The sequence below is a fragment of the Aythya fuligula genome, chromosome 21 (genome assembly GCF_009819795.1).
Source record: "Aythya fuligula isolate bAytFul2 chromosome 21, bAytFul2.pri, whole genome shotgun sequence".
In the NCBI taxonomy this organism is placed as follows: domain Eukaryota; kingdom Metazoa; phylum Chordata; class Aves; order Anseriformes; family Anatidae; genus Aythya; species Aythya fuligula.
In genome coordinates, this window is record NC_045579.1 from 3449577 (window position 1) to 3470910 (window position 21334).

Consider the following 21334-nt stretch of genomic DNA (forward strand, 5'->3'; position numbering starts at 1 on the left):
AAGATGAGGAATCAAGACAAGGAATGAGTCCGTTAAACAGAGCTGTAATTGTTATGCATACTTGCTATAGAGGAGATTTGCAGAGGGACTTTTTCCCCTCTGTAGATGTGAAGCATGTTGTTTACTTTCCAAGGGAGCTCAAGTAGCATTTCTCAGAATTCTGTGCAGACTTGCCAACTTAGATAAAGGAGTAAGTAGTTCAGTCTGCTCTGTCAAAACCCATACGTAGATTTGGAGTGATGTGCACAGTAAAATTAGCCAGGTATTCAAAGGGGTAGAGTTTGTGATTAACCTTTTAACACTTTGAACAGAAGAAACTATAGATAAAAGATTATGTAATGACTGGAACCAGAGGAGGACTTATTTCATGCTTGAAGAGCATGGCTTAGTGGCAGGGAGAGAAATGGAATTTGCAGGTCCTGTAAAATTCATAAAAACCTGTTGGCTTATGTAAAACAGAGAAAACCATTTTCTGTCATGATATTTTAAGAAAGAGACGTTTCTCGTGTCTTTTTGTAACTGACTCTCTTGCCCTAAAATGTAGAATTCTTTTCCTCCATACATGTTATTGATGGTGATCTCTACAGTGGCAGTAGGATTAGAAGTACTGCAAACTTTGATTTGGTAGAAGGACAAATTTCACAGACTGTTCAAGTGATACATGAAGGCCCCTTCTCCTATATTACCCACCCTTGGACACAGCTTTCCTATCAATTCTTTCTACTGGTAATATCCTTTGCTGATTCTTCTTAGAGATTAGGAACAATGCCAGCTCTGTTCATGGATGGAACAGATGAATAGCAGTTTGAACAGTTGGCTCTAGATAAAACACCCCCACCTTCCCTCAAAAATCTTTTTTCATTTCAGTGCATTGACAAGGCCAGAGATCTACTAGATGCTGAGCTGACTGCCATGGCAGGAGAGAGCTACAGTCGAGCCTATGGGGTAAGCATCTATTAGCCTTCATTTCCATCATTACTGCTTCATAATATCTCGAGAAATTAGGTAAAATTTCTGAGTAGTGTTTGTATCAAATATAAGACCTTTGTAGGCCCACAAGTTAAATGGCTTTTGTCATATAATTAGTACAGTTTCACAAGAACAACTTACAGACAAATTAAATAGTGAAATGAGCTCCACCCCTCAAAAGAAATAATTGACATTTACAAATTTTGAATCAATGGATCATCTGCATGTCAGTATATAGCAGCCTGTCCTTTACCTGTTGGGAGCTTATGTACTTAAGATTTTGATGCCAAAATACTGTTCGTTAATTATAGATTCGTCTGTAGTGATTGGGATGGAATGTGATTGTTTCCCTCAGGCTATGGTATCCTGCCAGATGCTGTCAGAGCTGGAAGAGGTTATCCAGTATAAACTTGTACCAGAACGCCGTGAGATCATCCGCCAGATATGGTGGGAAAGGCTGCAGGTACGTCTGTGTAAAGATCAAGGATGGAGAGGCTGATATGTCAAGCAGGAACGGTTTCCTTTAAAGTCAGTTCGATGGCTCAGCACCTCTTTCTCTTTCTATCCCAACAGCATATGTGCTTACATGACTACGTGCTTTTTGTCTCCTCTATGTCTGTCCCTGTTGACTTTTAGGTTAGGCTGCCTGAGGTGTCCGCTGATGTGACACCTTAAAAGGGTGATTTCAGCCTGGAGATGGATGTGTACAGAATAGACAGGTTACTAGCTTCTCTAAAGCTGCTTATCTCAATGTCGGATCTCACTCCAAAATACTGGTTTTGATAAAACTAGAGCTTTTTACCTGACTTATCTGCATTTTAAGGAAAAGGGAATTCTCTCACAATGCTGGTAAACTGGTCAAAGAATTCACATGTGTGGTAAAGATTGTACTGTTCCTTTTTGGCCTCTTATGAGAATATTTCTAATTGATTAGCATTGTCTTCTTTTAAATCAAGTTTACCAATGCTCATTTTCCTGTGTTTGAAGAAAGTTTGTGCCTTTGTTACTGCCTTCTTGCACCAAATTCCAGAGCACCTCTGAACAACTAAAAACAGCCAGATATTTTGCACTGCAGTTTTTTTATTATTATTTAAAAAAAAAAAAAAAAAGCATAGTTGGGGTAAAATGCTCTAAATACACCAAATTTTGGTAGAATGCGTGGAGAAAAGAATTCTTCCTCATGCAGAGTTCTCTGCTGCCACTGCTATATGTGCCTCATTATGAAAGCCTGTTGCTGCTGCATGTTTTTTAGCTGTTTGGGAAACTGTGACAAAGGTTTTAGTCTCCCATCTGCACTCCTGTCTGGAAAAGCTTGGGAGCATTCCGCTGGGGTGGAGAAACTGTGACAGGAAGTGTAATGTCTGAATACAGCTGTTTATGGTCCTGAAAGCAGTACGTACAGTTCTTGTGCGTTTTCTAGCTTCTTTTTAATAATTTTCAAATGCCTATTGTATGAGTTGTTTATTTGGGTGTCAGGGAACAAGCTTTGTCCAACTTCCCAGCCCTCAGTTTTGGGGAAAAATCCAAAAGGAAAAGAAACAGATGCTTTGATCCTAAGGTGCTTGCTGCAGTTGGGAATTCTCTTATTTGCCTCAAAATTAAATCTAAGTCGTCTGTGGATCAGCACCAACTTCAGAGCAGGTCAGAGACTTAACCAGCTTCAACACTGCAGTACTAAGGAAAAAGCCAGATAGTTCTTTATGTCGGCCTGCTGTGATTTATGGGTACCAGAGTCTCTCCATCTTTGGAAACATCCCTTCAGATTCTGAATTAGGCTTAATTCTCTGTGGAGCAGATTGCAGATACAACACTAATGAGTTTTCTTCCTTTTTCTCCCAGGGCTGTCAACGGATTGTGGAGGACTGGCAGAGAATATTAATGGTCCGGTCACTTGTTGTTAACCCTCACGAGGACATGAGAACTTGGCTCAAGTATGCCAGCTTGTGTGGCAAGAGTGGGAGACTGGTGAGCATTATCAACCTCTACAACAGGTTTTTAGACAGCTGACTGTGTCATGCCACTTCAACCTCCCAGCTTCTTTCATTGCCTAAATGGGATGAGCTCTCCTGTGGAACAGACTGGTCAGAAAACGTTGAAATGCTAAAATTGTAACTAGCACGGAGTTAATGCTTGTAGCCAGGGTTGTTCTTGTGAGACTAGTATTATACCTGAGAGCACTTTTGAGCCAGTTTTTTGTTACCTGCTATTACTGAAAGTTGTTATGCAGCACTGGTAATTATTAGCAATAGCGCTCTCCAATAAAGCACTCTTTGTCAAATCTAGAAAATGATGATAATATCATGAAATGTGACTGTTGAAATTGGATTGTAACTGTACTATTTAGTACCAAAAATACTTGAAACAGACTTCGCACACTACTGGCTTCTGAAATGACAATCTAATGCTGTGGTCCAGCAAAGGTATACGATTTATAATGTGGCATTCTTATGAGTCCAGGAAGTGGTAAAAAGCCTGCTTTGTCTGTATTTTATACTGAGGGTTTGACTTTTTCTTTTTTCTCTTAGTGGCAGGCAGGTCTGGGGTGAATGTGAGATGGAAGTAAGAATGAGCATGTTCTAACCTGTTTTTTCCTCTTTGTAACTTTCTCTAGGCTTTGGCCCATAAGACACTCGTCTTGCTCTTGGGAGTAGATCCATCTCGACAGCTGGATCACCCACTGCCAACAGTGCATCCCCAAGTGACTTATGCATACATGAAGCACATGTGGAAGAGTGCCCGTAAGGTACAAAAAGAACATAGTACCCTCTACATTTAATTGCTTAGGTTTTGTGCAGTGCCCATACACGTTAGATCTTCATAATCAACACAGAACAAAGGCAAGGCTGAAGGTGTTATTTTCTTCACCTAAAAAAGAGTAACTGCTCCCTTTCCTTAATGTTATTCAGTAGACAAGCTTTTGAAATTTTATTTCAAATCTGCGTAGTGACAGAGAAGGCCTGGCCCAACTTATTTCCTCCATGGGAAGATTATCTTTGCTAAACCAGTATCAGCTACTAATGGCATACAGCTAAGATTAATGGTCAGTAGTAGCTCTTCTGTCCTCACCAGGGTTTTATTGTGTAGGCTCAGTACTTGACTTTTAGTCCACTGTTCTGATTGCCAGGTCTCCACGCTGTACATATGGTCAGGGTTACACACTGAAACGGGGAAGGAGGTTTTTTATTTCCAGTGTTAGAAGAATTTCACGAACAATTTGTACTCTAGCTGTTGAGTAGAACTGACTTTTATTAAGGACATGATTGAAAACTTCTAACTGAAAGACAGCTGAAAAGTACATAAGGTTTTGTCAGGGGAACAGTTTGGCTCTGAAGAGCCTAGGGTGAATGTTTTTGACATTGCAACACAGAGAGAATTTACATACTCAAATCCAATAAGCTTCAGTCTGGGTAACTTATCTTTTTTTTTAAAGATACATTAAAGCTTCCATTTATTCTCATGTTCTGCCACATCTTTTTTTTAAAAAAAAACTTTTTCTGCCTTTGGGATTGCCAGCACTGGAGCAGAGCCACTTCTATGGGACGATTGCCATGACCTAACTATTCTTTATTTGAATTTAAAAAACAGAAGGAGATGCTGATGAGGCCCTGTTCTGTTGGCTTTGTAAAACAGTGTAATGGTCTCTTGCTTTCTTTATTCAGGAGTATATGGGTCATCTCTGCCTGCCTCTCTGACTAAAAGTGGGCTTTTCTTTTTGATCTGTGATAAAGAAATAGGAAAAAAAAATGCACAAAGATTAGGGGAGGGAAGAGAATATATTTAAAATAAACTGGTATAAGATTTTGTGGAGCCCATGAAGATGGGAAAAAATAGAAAAGCAGGAAATACAAGAAGGAGAAACAAACGTGGCTGCAATCACAGCCTCTTGCTTGTTGAATGATTTCCTATTTTCCTGCAGCACATAAGCTGTGTAAATAGGGACTTTAATACATTATAAGTGGGAGTTTACAGTGCTGAGGGAGAAGTACTTTCCCCAAAATAGCACTAATGTTAGACCTGCATATATGTCCCAGTACTTTCTGAGAGCACGCGTCTGCTGGAAGGGCTGACTCAATGATTCAGACTTCTGTGGCACTTGGAAAGTATATGCTTAGTTTTGTAATTCATAGCTGAAGGTGTGGCTCTGTGGCAGAAGGAGCTAAGTTAGGGTACAGTGAAGTCTGCAGTCAGACTCCAGCATCTGTATGTACCAAACACTGAAAGTGTCTCAGGAATTCTCCTGTGCTGGTACCAGGAGCATTACGTGGCTGGGTGTATGCTTCTGCACTATTTTGAGGTAACTAAACAATACATGGTCAGATGTAGTGATGTGCATAGGCCAGAGGTTTAGGAGAGTGTGTTCACTTGTTTTCGTATCCTAAGCAACAACCCAGTGAGGTTGGCTGGCACGGTATGAAATGACCATTTCCTCTAGCTGAGGAGTTTAAGTTTGATTGGTTGACCTAAAATATTTTCCTTACCATCACTTTGGCATTTGGCAGATCCAGCAGGAGACAAGCTGGGATCTGGATGGAAACCTGCTATATAGCACCTGGAAAGCTGCACAGTAATCTTTTCTTAAACAACAGATAAAAAGGTGGAGAAGTAAACCCCACTGCATTTTGTTCTAAAAAGGACTTTTGCTAGCACCTTCTCTCTGCAGACATACAGTATAGCAAAGCTGCATGCAGGTTTAGGAATTCAATTGTTAGCGAAAACATACTGCTTTCAGTCTGAAGTGCTCTGCGTGTCAGTTTCTGGTGATTAATTTTCAATATTAATGGAAACTGAATAATTTTACCCTGTGTTTTGACTCCACAAGCAGACCATTGGGTGTGTCCAGGTACGAGAGGGGACACGCAAATATTTGGCAATGTCTTTTTGTCTTTTTTTTGATGAATGTCTGGCACAACAGCATTACCATATTTAAGGTTATTCTTCCCTCCCATTTCTAATTAAGTATCTAGGTTATTAGTTGTGGAATGCTCCCACCCTTAATAATGTGATACTTTAATTTTGCCTTGGGCAAATCCCTTTTTCATGACAACTGATTTGTGCATGCTGACATTTGAACTGGACAGATAAGGCATTTCAGCTCAGGTGATTCTTGTCTCACTCTGAAGTATCTCATTCCTGTAGGTGGAACAGAAGTAAATTGGACTCTTCACAGCACATTCTGTAGTTTCTGACCTGAAATGACCTTGCAGATTGCAAGAGCTTTACTCTGATTGCTTCCAGTGAAGCATACACACTTTTTTTTCTTAAATCGTCAGTTTCTTTACCCCATAATTCTTCCCAAGGAATTTCAAAGCATGTCCCCCTAGAATTTAATAGTGGAAGTTGCTTTAGCACTACTGCCCAATGTAGTCTGCTGGCAAGGGAGCAACATACATTTGTACTTCCTAGACAACTTCAGAAGGAATCTAGATTTTTCATTTGTTGAAATAACTCATAGCTTAGGTGCTGTGGCGTGTCCTGTAAATCTAGCCAAAGCTCGGGGTTTAGGAGGGAAGATCAGGAAGCTGCAAATTTCCCTTTAGGCAGTGTTTCTCAAATTGTCTTCTCCAAGCCATAGCATATTACAGATAGGCTTCCCAGGAACTCATTTATTAGGCACAACAGACCTGGTACAAATTGATTCTAGAGTTATATAAATGGATAAAAGGCTTTGAAAGAAAACAAAGCTGTATTTTTTGCATTCAGTGAAGTCTTATTTCCTCCTTGTCTTTCTCTTGCGAATTTTTCTTTAACCCCAATGGTCCTTACCACAACCATCCTCCGATTACAGATTGATGCGTTCCAGCACATGCAGCTCTTCGTACAGACAATGCAGCAGCAGGCACAGCATGCTATTGCGACTGAGGACCAGCAGCACAAGCAGGAACTCCACAAGCTCATGGCACGGTCAGCACCTGGTCCTTGGAGACCCTTTAGCTGTATGGTGACACTGATGTTCTTCCTGAGGTTGTAGGGTCCATGCAGATGATATGTTTCGGACAGGGCCCGCTCTTTAATTAAGAGGAATGGGGGATTTATCATTTAGATGGTAGAAACCCCTTTGGTACACATCATTATTTACCTCATAATTTCTGTAAGTGTTATGATGATACATCAGTATAAACGAGCTTGTATTTGTCCCTGGCAGCTGTTTGTGTTTTTCCAGCACTGTGGCTCACTGACAGAAGGCATAGCTCTCCTCTTTCTTTTTTCAGGAGATCCAGTCAGTAGGAAAGAAATGCTTCCCACATGCCTGGCAGATCTCTGCTTGGCAGTGTGTGCCCTTAGTACAACAGCACTGCTTTGGGCATTCGGCGCTCAGCTTGTGATTGTCTCTTAAAATATTGTTGTATTAAAAATACATCTCATAAACTCTGTTTTCCTCCATGAGCCTCGGGTTAACAGATCTGTTGTTTCCAATTTAAAGAAGAAATTGCATAGCATTCACTACTGAACAGATTGTATTTTTTTTATTATTATTTTTAAGGGACGCATGCACTTCATTTAATTTTATGAGAATGGAAACCTGATAATAGCATCATCTTAGCTTTTTCAGACTAACTATCCTGGAAGACACGTTAGTAATGAGTTATTTTTCTTGCACAAGGCTTGCTGGAAAACTCAAAATTTAGAAAGGACAGCCATGTAACTGTGATATTTAGTCTGAAGGAGCAAAGTAGTAAACCTTGCACAGACCTTTACAGCCACACCCTGCTGCAGTGAAAATATGTTGTTTTTCTTTCCTCTGGGAGGGGATGACTTAACGGGGTTCTGGCTTGGGGGAAGAGCATTCAGTCTGTTTCCACTGGCTGGGTGGTGGGTGTTCTCTCTAGAATTCTAGTTCATATGGTGATAAGTATAGCTAGTCAGCACATATGCTGTGTGCCTTTTATCATCACTAATGAAGTCTTTTGATGCTTTTGCTAGTTAGTTCTGAAATGCATTTTATAACTGGGGACCAAAGTTTGATCCTTTCCTTGCTTCCTAAAAGTGAAACCAATACCTACTTAGCTGCATGCTTACAAGCAGGATGTAGGTGTTTTGAACCTTAAGTGTTCATGCATATGCTCACTGTGTGTAGAAGAGGCCCACTGAGTGGGTTTACCAAACGAATACCTTTCCAACTTCGGATAAGAAGTCTGCCTCTTAAACCAGCGGACTTTGTTTTCATTCTAGGTTCTGTCTGAGTCAATAATCCTTTTGCTTAACCAGGTGTTTCCTGAAACTGGGTGAGTGGCAGCTGAACCTGCAAGGCATTAATGAGAGTACCATCCCCAAAGTCTTACAATACTACAGTGCTGCAACAGAGCATGATCGCAACTGGTACAAGGTCAGTAAGGAAAAAGGTTCCAGGCACAATTGCAGGGAGATCAGTGAATCTGATCACATCCAATAACATAAGAAAGGAAGATAGCCTGTAACCATCTGCCTTGTTACTCTGGGTAGGATATGAAAAACAAGAAAGCAATTATGAGATCCTTTTTTTGAATTTTATCTGGCTGGTACAACTAGGCCACAGTTCAGTTTCTACCCCTCCTTTTGGGACTTTCTCTCCTGTCAGTTAACCATGTAGGAGAAAGGATAATCTAAATGAAAAACATTAATCTTGTATATATCACTCAGTGTACTTGAACTAGGAAAGGACCCTTGTCACTAATTCTCCAAAGAGCCTTTGACTTCAAGGTTGTGAATTAACATTTGATGCCAGATCTTTGGGGCAGCCATCTCCTGCATCTCCTCCCATTACACCTCCCCTAGTCCTAGCATATTATTACTTGTTTTAAGCTTTGAAAAATTAAGGAGCATGGGAATGTAATCTGATTTAATTTCTGCTCCTTTGATGCTGTAATGTCCAACATGAAGCTCTTAGCCAAGAACTCACCGTGATGTTAGGATAATAAGGCAATTAAAACTACAAGTGATTAGAGAAAGCAGAACACCGTGTTGTCTGCAGGGCATTACTTACTGCTCGTCTGTGGACTCAGAAAGGTTGGATTATTATCTCTAATAATTAGAAAGTACAGGTTGTAGAAAGGGTTTCATCATCCTTATGATTTTTGTTGAAGTTCTTCTCTCCTCTTGGCAGGCCTGGCATGCCTGGGCAGTGATGAACTTTGAAGCAGTGCTTCACTATAAACATCAGAACCAGGCCAGAGATGAGAAAAAGAAACTACGTCATGCCAGTGGAGCCAGCATCACCAGCGCCAACACCGAGGGCAGCAACAGTGAGAGTGATGCAGAGAGCACAGAGAACAGTCCCATCCCATCTCCAGTGCAGAAGAAAGTCACTGAGGTATTCATCTTCCCTGCTTAACTTAAGAGATTGGTACTTATTGCTCAGAAATGAGAAAGGTTTATGGTGGGGAGCAAGCTACTGTGTAGGTCTGGTTTGAGGACGTTGTCTGTGTATATATGCTCATAGCTACAGCAAAAGTGAGGAAGCTCAGGTTAACTCAGTCATAGGGGAAGAGGACTAAAAGTACAAATGACTATAAATTTTATGTGAACAAAGAGCAAAGGCATGGAAGGCTATCCTAGGCGATGCAATGTGCGTTAACAAGTTCTACTGTCTGAGCCCTTTGTGACAGACTTTTACTTACAAGTTATAGCAGAGTTGTAGTTTTTAGACTTCTTTGCTGGTCATAGTTTTGCCAACAAACTGAAGTATAAAAACATTTCACAGTATGTTCCCTCCCATGCTGCAAGATCTACATAAATGCAGATCAACGTAAATATACTTTGTCAAGCAAAAATAAACTTCAGGAGCAACATGGCCTGTGAGGGGTATAAGCAGAAGTCAACTATAACATGGATTAGATTTGTTTCCACTTTTAGGATTCCTGTGGATTGGTATTCCTGTGTAGAACTAATGCAGCAATTTTCATTCCAAAAGGATTTATCTAAGACCCTCTTGATGTACACAGTCCCAGCTGTCCAGGGTTTCTTCCGATCCATATCTCTGTCTCGAGGAAACAACCTACAAGACACTCTCAGGTATGTAATAAAAGTGAGTGAAATCTAGCTGATAAAGGCACATGGTTTAGGAATAGGTAAAACCTGTTTCTGCTGTTTTTGTTGTGGCTAAACTAAGTGAACGCTTAATCCAAGCAAATATACGTTAGGTGGATGAGCCTTTGTCCTCCTGCCAGTGCTTGGTTCCTGGAAGAGGAGTTTCTTGGAAATGGGTCTGAAGTTATTTGACTGGAATGTTTGGTTATTTTTGTTGTTTCATTCCTAATGAATGTGTTTCTTCTTTTCAGGGTCCTTACTCTGTGGTTTGATTATGGCCACTGGCCTGATGTGAATGAGGCTTTGGTTGAAGGAGTCAAGGCAATACAAATAGATACGTGGCTGCAGGTAAGAAACACAAAGCACTAAGGCAAATCATAGTTTTAGCAGGAGCTTGGGGATCTGTTACATGTTAGGCATCATGATTCTTTGCTAAACAATTCTGTAGGTGAGTCCTGAGAGCTGTGTATTTGCAGTACAATTTGTAAATGATTTAACAAACATCTTGAATAGACATGGGAGAAACATTCTTGCACTCATTTTTGTATTTATATGTAGACTAGTGCATATGAATGGGAGTGAAGATTCTAAAATTAAAAATGATATGCGTTCAGTGGTGATCAAGTATAAAACAACACTGCTGCTCTGTAATCCAGACAGTGAGTCTATTTCAGGATGGATTTCTAGAATGAGTCTTGTAAAAACAACTTAATTTCTTATTTGAACATTGCCCTTCCAAGACACATCTTACTTCTGTATCAAGGTCCTATAATAGTTTTGCATGATCCTTGTCATCTCACTGAGCCGTTCTGCATTTCGGATGCTGGTTGGAATTTTGCTGTATTATTCTCTATCTCAAAAATGAATGATGGGCCTCTGTCTCCTTTAAAGACTGTGAGGTCTCTGACAGACGGCAGAACAGCCTGTGAACTGAACACAGGATTTGACAGGGATGTTTGTTTTTGCTTATTTTTACCACTAGGTTATCCCTCAGCTCATTGCAAGAATTGACACACCTCGACCACTAGTAGGACGTCTCATTCACCAGCTCCTCACAGATATTGGGCGGTACCATCCTCAGGTAAGCTTTGGCTTAGAGGATGAATTTCATTAGACTTGTAGCCAATGAAGGCTTTTTCTGTATGTTCTATTTCATTGAGTCTAGATACCTGCAGTGGAAGTCACAGCAGGTGAGAATTGGGGCTGTTGCAGTTCTGAGGGACTATTTCACCTCATCCCTCTTCAAATAAAAATGGAAATAATAGGTAGATGTGCCATGCAGCAGGGCATCTTCTCTCCTTCTAATAGAAAATTGGATAGCGCAGATCACCTTCTTAAATCTAATCTAATTAAGTGACTATTAAGAGGCTGCTCCAGAGATGATTTATCTGAATTCTTCCCACGGTGTGGAAAATCACAAAATGCTAAAGGCAGTCTTTTGTTCTTCCTGTTTAATACAGGCTCTTAAAGTCATTCTGCTATTCAGAAAATTAGTCTTCTGAGCTTTTCAGGTTGGAAGATGTCAAATAGCAAGTTCCTACCATCTCTCTCAAGAAGCAAGATTACTTTCTCTTGTCTGCCCCTAAGACTGCTATTAATGTTTTGCTAATCTTTCCATTTATGAATCTCTTCTGTATGGTTCTAAAATGCTATTGGTTTGTATCTCTTGTAGGCTTTGATCTATCCTTTGACTGTGGCCTCTAAATCCACAACCACCGCTCGCCACAATGCTGCAAATAAGATCTTGAAAAACATGTGTGAGCACAGTAACACTCTGGTACAGCAGGCGATGATGGTGAGTGCTTAGTGTACAGTGAGATGTATTGTGTTTCAGATACAACAACCCAGAAATGATTGTTCAGTGTTCATTTTGTTCAAGTAGAGGCTTTGTTTTGTTGTTTTTTTTTTTCTTAATTTGGAAGTACTTATAGTATTAGTATAAATTAACGAGAATAATTTAATATAAAAAGAACCTTAACATTCAGACACTGAGATCTTCTGTCTCCTGACAAATAGAGATGGAATAGATGAAGAATCATTGTTTCACAGAAAGATATTTTTAGTTAATGAAAAGTGGAAACAAAACAAGCATAGCATGGAAAGAGTGATTTAATTCAATTGCTAAAACTTTATATGAATAAGTGAAAAGTAATGCTTCCAGGCCGTGTTATACAAATATATACAAAATTTCAAAGGCAACAAATACAGTGAGAAAAGCCTGATCAACTTCTTGGACAGAGAGGAACAGCAGAATTGTGGGAGTATTTGTAGCTCCCTCTAGCTGACAACAACGATTATTTCATAATCACTAGAAAATAAAGTAGTTTTTCATTAAGTTAGCATGCATTCATAGTGATTTTTTTGACTATTTAATCTTTTCTTCTGTCTCAAAACAGGTGAGTGAAGAGCTAATCCGAGTAGCTATCCTATGGCATGAGATGTGGCATGAAGGGTTGGAAGAAGCATCTCGCCTATACTTTGGAGAAAGGAATGTCAAGGGAATGTTTGAGGTGCTGGAACCACTTCATGCAATGATGGAGCGTGGGCCTCAGACTTTAAAAGAGACATCCTTCAATCAGGTATCAGCAAATAAACTTCTGTTTGCCCTCAGAATTAGGTGGGACAACCATCTGCCCCAGAAGAATTCCAAGAACCACTGCAATCTAATAGAAAGAGGAAGGCTGTTGAGCCTGATTATGTTAGCTGCAGATTTCATTACTTTTGCTTGTTTCTGGATCTGTATGATTTTGGGTGACTATTGTATTACATTGGAATAGCAACGCAGATATGTAGTCAAATATATTTGGAGTCTTAGGTCAGCTGGGTGTCTGAGGTTTGGAAAATATAACTGCTTTGTAGTTGACTCTTCTAACTGCAGTCTGCTTTGCTTTGTGATAACCTCTAACATGGATGGTAGACTTGACCTCTCTCAACTAGGCAAAAGGAATTCATTTGAGCTTGTGAGTCTGCTGTTAAAGGGTGATTCTATTCAGTTGCCTCCTATTGTGAAGTGCATTTGTAAGAAACTTTGCCTCGTAAACTCATCACCTGTCTTAGATCTGGGAATCTCGGGATCTTTAATTCCAACATGCTATAAAGATGCGGGGTCAAGTATTTGTAATGCAGTTTGAAAAAAGACTGTGATGCTCTGTGTTGGTATTAACTGGTCTCCACCTGTTCCACTGTAGTCTGTAGAAATGTTTTTCTTGTTTTCCACCTCCTCTCTAGGCCTATGGCAGAGATCTAATGGAAGCTCAGGAATGGTGCAGGAAGTACATGAAATCAGGAAATGTCAAGGACCTAACCCAGGCTTGGGATCTCTATTACCATGTGTTCAGGCGTATCTCAAAGCAGCTGCCTCAGGTGAGCGGAGAGGTTTAGTTCAGTTGTGGGTCTCACAGTGCAAGTTGTCAATACAGATCTGTTTCGTGTTTCCTGGTTATTCAAAACATTGAGTATTCTGGGAACAACTGCATGTGATTTGCCCAGAAGCTGCATAAGCAACAAACTTGCAGCTTACAGAGCACTTCCTGCAAGCAACAGAAGTATTGACAGCTGACTCTGAACTGTTCTAGGCCCTTTGCCAGCATGAACTCTTCAGATGTTTAAATGAGTTTTAACTGAAATGCTTAGGGGGATTATATTTCATTTGTTTTTGGTAGCTCACTTCTTTGGAACTACAGTATGTGTCTCCAAAACTCTTAATGTGCCGGGATCTGGAATTGGCAGTGCCAGGAACGTATGACCCCAACCAGCCCATCATCCGCATCCAGTCCATTGCACCCTCACTGCAGGTCATCACTTCCAAGCAGCGGCCCAGAAAACTAACATTAATGGGTAAGAGGTAGCAGTTTTTTCCTTATTATTCTGGTATTTGAACAGTTGTTGCTTCTAGGTTGTACTGTGTGTGTGTATGTATATATGTGTGTATATATGCATATATATATATATATCAAGTAAAACTTCTCCAACTTTTCCATTGATGCGTTTCTTAGTAGTCTGGTCAGTCTGACTGCCAAATTTCTCAGTTGTTGGGTGCACTTCCGTTTACTCTTCTATGTTTGTTCAGCAACAATAAACTTTTGCCTATTAATTCTTCTGCAGGAAGCAATGGGCATGAGTTTGTATTCCTTCTGAAAGGTCATGAAGACCTTCGCCAAGATGAAAGAGTGATGCAGCTTTTCGGGTTGGTCAACACTCTGCTAGCAAATGACCCAACTTCTCTTCGTAAAAACCTCAGGTATGTGTTAGGATGATCACTGAACGTGCTTATGCACAAGTGACATCCAGCAAACGTACAGTTCCCAAGGAAACTTTGGCACAACCAGATGGTTTGTGATGAAATGGAAAACCTTGTAACTAAGGTGATTTGAGCACACGAGAGAGTGCACATTTGTAGAAGTCAAATTTGGAAGAAATGTATCTTGAGGGAGTTTGTTTTCTTTAATTAAAGTTGCATCTTGTGAATTGTTGTTGTCTTTAAGAGAACCCCTATTTCAAGATAGCTTGAGGTCTGCCTTAGGGATCCTGAGAGCAGTCTTTTTGACAAGGATTTTTTTTATTATAGTCACTAAATAGCTTGGTGAATAGTCACTGGTTGCAGTTCTGTACACTGTCTTTCAACCATAAACATATCAAACCTCATGTGCAAGTTATAGGTCATTGTGGGTAACATAATATGTACCTTCTGAAAGCAGTCTTTCAGAGAAAACCATATAAGCCTTCCAAATGGATGTTCCAGGTCTGTTTGGAAAAAAATAACATCATGTAGAAATGTAGCAACTGGTAACATACAACAATTTGAGCTTCGATTCTCCATTTTTTCCTATAGCATCCAGAGATATGCTGTTATTCCACTGTCAACGAATTCAGGCTTGATAGGTTGGGTTCCCCACTGTGACACGCTGCATGCCCTCATCCGAGACTACAGAGAGAAGAAAAAGATCCTGCTCAACATTGAACATCGCATCATGCTGAGGGTAAGGGGTGAAGCTAGCAGATTTTTTGGTACATCCTTTTAGGACCTCGGTGTCTAAGTGCATAATAATGGTGCACATGTTTTTCATGTTTTACCTGTATTCTGATTTGTTGTTGGTACCAGTAATAAATGCAAGAATATCAGGTAAGAGTTCTAAAACACTACACAAGAAGTGACATTGGCCATAAATGCAACTGTTTCTCCTTTCCTGTTTTAGCAGTGACCACAAGTTGTTACCATCTGGTGACTAAAATGTGTTTGGAGTTTTGCATGAATATGATATGCCTTTATAGGAGGTGCCGTGGTGTTGGCATTTGCAAACATTGTGACTAAGGAACAGGGCCAAAATTAGACAGACTGGAGAAACAGAACATTACTAGAAAGGTTGAAATTGCTTGCCAAAAAGGAAAGTGTGTGCCAGCCCAGAAGACACATTTGGAAAATGTTTTTCAAAACATTTACCTCACTGGTATTTTAATTAAGTATGGCTATGGACTATTTTGTGGATGCTAAATCGCTCATTGTCCCATTTCAAATGAATTCTTCACTGTTGGGTAGTCATACTATGTTTTTTGAAAACATACTGGTCAGTCTACAAATAATTTTTTATCAAGTTTTTATCAAGTTTATCTTGAAATTATTCGTGTATTATAAAGATTTTTTTCAGTTACTGAATGTCACTTCTTAATTACAGATGGCTCCAGATTATGACCACCTGACGTTGATGCAGAAAGTAGAAGTCTTTGAACATGCTGTCAATAACACAGCTGGAGATGACCTAGCCAAACTGCTGTGGTTGAAAAGTCCAAGCTCAGAGGTTAGTTCAGCACATGTATTGGCTTGTGTTTGGCAATCAGCATTATAAGAAATTACCTTCTCTGCAGAATGTGGGAGAGATGGGTGTATTTACACATCACAAACTACAGATGAATCACTGCAGAATGTGTGTCCCCTGACAAGAAGCCTTATAGGGCTCAGATCACAATGACTGCCAGAGTGCGGTCGAAAGCACAAGACTGGAGAATGAAGTTTCATATGCTGTGTATGGGGAGAAATAAGCAGGAGCCTTGGGATATATTATCGTAATGGCTTAGACATCTAATTCAAGGCCACAGTACGTTTGAACCCCATCAAGTTACAAAGTGTATTGAAACCTAAATATATCACAGTTTAGCTTTGTGCAAAATGCAGTGGTTAATGTATGAGTTTAAAATACAAGCTGAAACACAACGTGCATGACTGGCTTTTTCTGTTTTGTCTCCACTTGTAGGTGTGGTTTGACAGAAGAACAAACTACACTCGTTCACTAGCTGTGATGTCAATGGTTGGGTACATTTTGGGCCTTGGGGACAGGTGAGTATAATTGCAAAGGCTTCTTTTAAATAAAAGCAAAGGCTGCGTAGGCTTCTCAATTTGTTCCTTGGATCTGTTCTTATGATAACATCTTTCAGTGTGGATATTGCTGAGTTGTAATGACACCATCTTTCAAGACTTAATTGTGCTGACATTATTTCCAACACTACAGAATGTGCTGTAGGGTTTTTGTGTCTTGAGTACAGATAAGAGTTTTGTTTTTTTCCTGTTCCGAGAAGAATACGTGCAGGACTATATCAGGAGCCACAAGTTCTAGTTTTGGCCTTATCTGTCACTTATAGAATGGGAAATCTTTCTCCATCCTTCCTATAAAATGGAAATAGTGTTGACTCTTGCCACCAATCTTTGTGCTTATCTGTGCTTCATGCATATGACATTTTTTTTTTTTGTGATAGCTGTTATGACTGCATATATACACTCAGATTTCTGAGGAGGAAAGACGTGCTATGATCAAGCATCTGTTCTTATTCGCTGAAGTAGCAAAAAGAAATTCAAGAAGTATTTAGTGGCAGAGTTCCCCTCCAAATGGGTTCAATACACTACTTATTTTGCAGCCTGTTTTGCTTGATGGGTATATATTCTGTGAAGCAGGAACCTCCAGTGCTGTGTGTGCTCACAGCAGCTGTCATAGACACATGAATTCCCCAATAAATACTCCTCAAAGGCTGCTCTAGACTGAAAACAAATGAGAGTTGATGTTGGCTTTGAGTATTATTTAAGATGATGTTTTTTTTCTGATCTGCAGTGCAGATGTTTTCTGGATGGAAGTACGTACCTTAAACAATTTGTCAAATGGAAAAAATAAAATGAACAAATATTGGATTTAGCATGTGATTTACTGTCAAAAGGGGGATTCATAATTTCCAAAATATTTTTTAGGACAATGGAGTTTAGAATTAAGGTCTGTAGTGCAAAAACAGCTAAATCCTCAAATGTTTTCATGAATAAGTTTTATTCCTGAACTTAAACACTTATGATGAAATTTTGAACTTAAGGACTTAGATGATGAAATTTTAAACCTTTGAAAATTGGATTAAAACAAAATTGGCATAAGTCGACATGAATAACAGCGTCTTTGTTTCTCTTAGTCAAGACTGATTCTCTTCTCTTCTAGTGGTATCCAGTTTGCATTACTTCACCTCTAGCATAATTCATTACATATTTCTATACTGAAAAAAAATGAAAAAGCATAAAACAAGTAGAACTTATCCTAACTGAAAAATAGATGTTCATATCCAAGAGTTGTACTGATGGCTCTGGTCCAGTGGGTTGTTTATCTTCTATGGTGAGACAGTCTCTAACTCCTGAGAAGTAATTACAAAAATAATGTGATAGACGCACTGTCAGGAAGCTCTTCTGTTCACCCTGAGATTGAAGATCTCAGACAAGAAAGCTGTCACTGGCTGTTCTCATTCATGAAGATAAATATCATTTCAGACTGGAGCTGTGATTTACTCTGTTTTTTTTTCTTAATGATCTGTCATTCTGCTTTTTCTCCTACTCCTTTATCAAAGACACCCTTCCAATCTGATGTTAGATAGGCTGAGTGGAAAGATCCTGCATATCGACTTCGGGGACTGTTTTGAGGTAAACCTTTGTATTTCAACATAAATTTTAGTAGTATTTCACATTTTCTGGCGGAACAGAAATAAATCTGTTACCCAGGACAAACTGGCCTTGGAGAGTGGTCCTGGGCAAGCTGTTTGGCTCTTTTATGGGCTTCACTTTACCTACTGGCAAAACAAAAATAGTGGATGCTCTGTCTGAGAGGCATGTCTTGGTGATTAGCTAACCACTCCAGAACAAGTAAGGAAGTGCTAGCATCATTTTCCATAAAATTTTTTGGAGCAATTTAAGCTGATGCAAGGCAGTCTGTTGCTTAACAGTAGCAACAGGGGCACATGTTTAAGCTTTCCATGTTACCTAGTTCATTATCCAGCTTCTCTAAAGAATGCGTTCAAACTCAGAACAACGCTGGGACTTATTTTCTGTTTGTAATACAACCTTTAGGGTTAAAGCAAGAAAAAAAGCTTTTATTAATTCTTAAATATGTTCGCTGCTAATTTATTAATTCTCTATCGCGTGTTTAGGTTGCAATGACAAGAGAGAAGTTCCCTGAGAAGATTCCCTTTAGGTTAACAAGAATGCTGACAAATGCTATGGAGGTATACATCCCCTCTTTAATATGAAGGGAATTATTCCTAGGGAAAATGGCACTGATTTATATTTTTTTTCTTCTGTATTTACTGTTATGGGTTGAACCTCTGCAATCCTGCACAAAGGAGAGGTGTTAATATTTCAGCTGCATTGTCTGTAAGTTAAAATATCTCTTGTGGACTTTACAATACGTTACTATGGAAAGCAGCTTTTTCATTGATGGGGGAAAAAAAAAAACACTTCAGTTTCTCAGGCCTTCCTCAGTTTCCTTATTTCAAATAGTTATTTGTGTCAACCAAATGCAGCCAATAGCATGGTACTTTACAGCGATCATCTTGATGGCAGAAGGGAGCACAGAGTATAATGAACATGTATCATGTTCTCCTAATGAACAGGGAATGGCAGCAGAGAATTTCAATTCAAAGCAAAAGCTGTTCCCTACTCCCTGAAGAATAGGGTTGGAGTGGTATAGCAAACAAAGCAGCGTGGTTGATTCACTTCTTTCTTTTCTGAAGGTGACAGGCCTTGATGGCAATTACAGAATCACCTGTCACACAGTGATGGAAGTCCTGCGTGAACATAAGGACAGTGTCATGGCTGTGCTTGAAGCCTTTGTGTATGATCCGTTATTGAACTGGAGGCTGATGGACAGTAAGTTATTCTGATAAACCACTGACAGCAGGAGACTCATCACTCTGATTCAAGTTTTATTCATACAAGAAATCCAGAGGCCTAAAACCCAGTGTCAGTTCGAGGACAGTCTGATTAAATTGTTGGTTTGCAAGTGCTATTTACTGCATATGCTTTTAGGGATTGTAGTGTAAACGTAGCATTGTGGTTAAAACCCTTCTGCCATTAAACAGATGCAGAACTTAGCAACACACAAATTTGCTGCAAAACACTCAAATTCTAGTTGATACTTTTCAACTCTTTTTTTTTTTTTTTTTTTTTTTTTGCAGCAAATACAAAGGGCAATAAGCGCTCACGAACAAGAACAGACTCCTACTCAGCTAGTCAGTCAGTAGGTGAGTAAAAATGATGTTATATATCATAAATGTTTGGAGCACTTTTTGACAGTGTACAAAGCTGGGAAGATATTTGAAGTCTTCTTTCTTCTCAAAAGTAGACAAAGAGCTTATTGTCATTAGCTTTTGGACTGGAAGTGGCAAGTTCAGTACTTTGACTCAAAGAGGAGATCCTCTTTTACAGTTAAATTAACACCCTTCTGGAACATATAAACTGATGTAATCCAAGAAATAATTGACATCTGATAGTTATTTACTTATCTAATCAATTTTAGTGTACAAAACTTGGCAAGTAGTCATCTGAGTGTTGAAGATTCATTACACTGAATCTTACCAGTTTGCTTTTGGACTAAATAGTGGCAACATTTCATATGGAGTGTTGTATGGATAAACATTTTTGACGTAGTTTCAGGTTAATTGTGTATCACTTCAAAGTATCTTTCAAGTACACTTTCGTGCAATGTTCCTAAAGGTTGGATCAGGTCTTTCAGTATACTAGCAGGGGAAAAACAATGTTTGCTCCTGTGATACATTTCTGTTAGCAATAGATATGTGTAATGTAGTTTGTCACAATCAAGTATACTATTCAAAGGAGCTGATAAAACCATTTTATTAATGTATCCAAAAATATGTTATTTTACCTGCCTTTCAGTTTTAAGTTTGTGTTTTTGTTTTCATGTATTTATCAAAAGAAATGTTGGACAGTGTGGAACTGGGTGAGACAGCCCATAAGAAAACTGGGACCACAGTGCCTGAATCCATCCATTCCTTCAGTAAGTTTCTTTGATGTTTTCACACTGATGCAGAAATTGTTCTTAAATATTGAAATTTCACCTTGATCCTGATATGGTCACCAGAGACAGGACACACACAGTTTCTTGTCAGCATAGGTGAGGAATGTAATTACCTGTGTTCTCAATTCCAAAAAAGGTGACAGAAAATGTACTGGTATTTGGGTTTGTTAGCTCTCAGAATGGTATTTGGGAATGGCAGATGTAACAGTAGAAGAATGTTTTTATTGTTTAGATTGTCCTAATTCTTTTTTTTTTTTTTTTTTAAACTTCTGTCTTGTAGTAGGAGACGGTCTAGTGAAGCCAGAAGCTCTAAATAAGAAAGCAATTCAAATTATCAACAGGGTTCGAGATAAACTCACTGGTGAGCATGTTTTTATGTTTATGTGAGATGCACGTAAAATCTGATGAGATGGATCTGTGCTACTTTTAGTGTTCATATTTTGTGTTATAGTCATATTTAGTATTCATATTTTAAACATAGATTGTTGATGGAAGTCTACTGTCCTGCTTTATAGTTGGCAGCATTCAGTTGTAAAAATTTTAGGCTTTCAAAGTTTTATGTGAAAATACTCTCCACCTGCCAATTAATGCACTTGAAGTGATTGGGGACTAGGATTCCAGCTACTGGAAAGTCACCTGTTGTTAGAAAACACTTTTTAATCTGTTATCTGAATAAGATGGAAGGAAGAAACCACAATGTCAAAAACAGGACTCTGCCTTTAGATGCTCTCCATCTTTGGAAATATTTGTATTTTAAATACACTAAGGGAAGGGAAGTAATAGTCCCATCAGTCCTTAACTTGACACCCAGAAGCCGTTTATATTTAGGACCTGTGACTTCCATTTATGTTTTTTCATACCTTAATTTCACAGGTCGAGACTTCTCTCATGATGAAACCCTTGATGTACCCACACAAGTAGAATTACTCATTAAGCAAGCTACTTCTCATGAGAATCTGTGCCAGTGCTACATTGGATGGTGAGTTTGTCATTTAGCTAACCTTGTAAAAACCTTCTCTGGAATGAATAACAAG

The 21334-nt window shown here is 39.2% G+C and overlaps 1 protein-coding gene across 3 annotated transcripts in view; it reads left to right on the forward strand.

Annotated features, from left to right (window-relative positions):
• The window catches only part of MTOR (mechanistic target of rapamycin kinase), a 64995-nt gene that overhangs the window by 42164 nt on the left and 1497 nt on the right, over window positions 1–21334 (forward strand). For all 3 annotated transcript variants that reach the window (XM_032201317.1, XM_032201318.1, XM_032201316.1), the window contains exons 33-57: window positions 868–945; window positions 1325–1432; window positions 2809–2934; window positions 3581–3712; window positions 6755–6870; window positions 8176–8293; window positions 9050–9256; window positions 9857–9957; window positions 10224–10320; window positions 10955–11053; window positions 11645–11767; window positions 12369–12551; window positions 13201–13335; window positions 13635–13809; window positions 14077–14212; window positions 14804–14951; window positions 15645–15767; window positions 16221–16303; window positions 17839–17911; window positions 18415–18489; window positions 18997–19132; window positions 19441–19506; window positions 20199–20279; window positions 20581–20661; window positions 21174–21279. In XM_032201317.1, coding sequence (XP_032057208.1) covers window positions 868–945; window positions 1325–1432; window positions 2809–2934; window positions 3581–3712; window positions 6755–6870; window positions 8176–8293; window positions 9050–9256; window positions 9857–9957; window positions 10224–10320; window positions 10955–11053; window positions 11645–11767; window positions 12369–12551; window positions 13201–13335; window positions 13635–13809; window positions 14077–14212; window positions 14804–14951; window positions 15645–15767; window positions 16221–16303; window positions 17839–17911; window positions 18415–18489; window positions 18997–19132; window positions 19441–19506; window positions 20199–20279; window positions 20581–20661; window positions 21174–21279 — 2906 coding nt within the window. The remainder of the gene's footprint in view (window positions 1–867; window positions 946–1324; window positions 1433–2808; window positions 2935–3580; window positions 3713–6754; window positions 6871–8175; window positions 8294–9049; window positions 9257–9856; window positions 9958–10223; window positions 10321–10954; window positions 11054–11644; window positions 11768–12368; window positions 12552–13200; window positions 13336–13634; window positions 13810–14076; window positions 14213–14803; window positions 14952–15644; window positions 15768–16220; window positions 16304–17838; window positions 17912–18414; window positions 18490–18996; window positions 19133–19440; window positions 19507–20198; window positions 20280–20580; window positions 20662–21173; window positions 21280–21334) is intronic.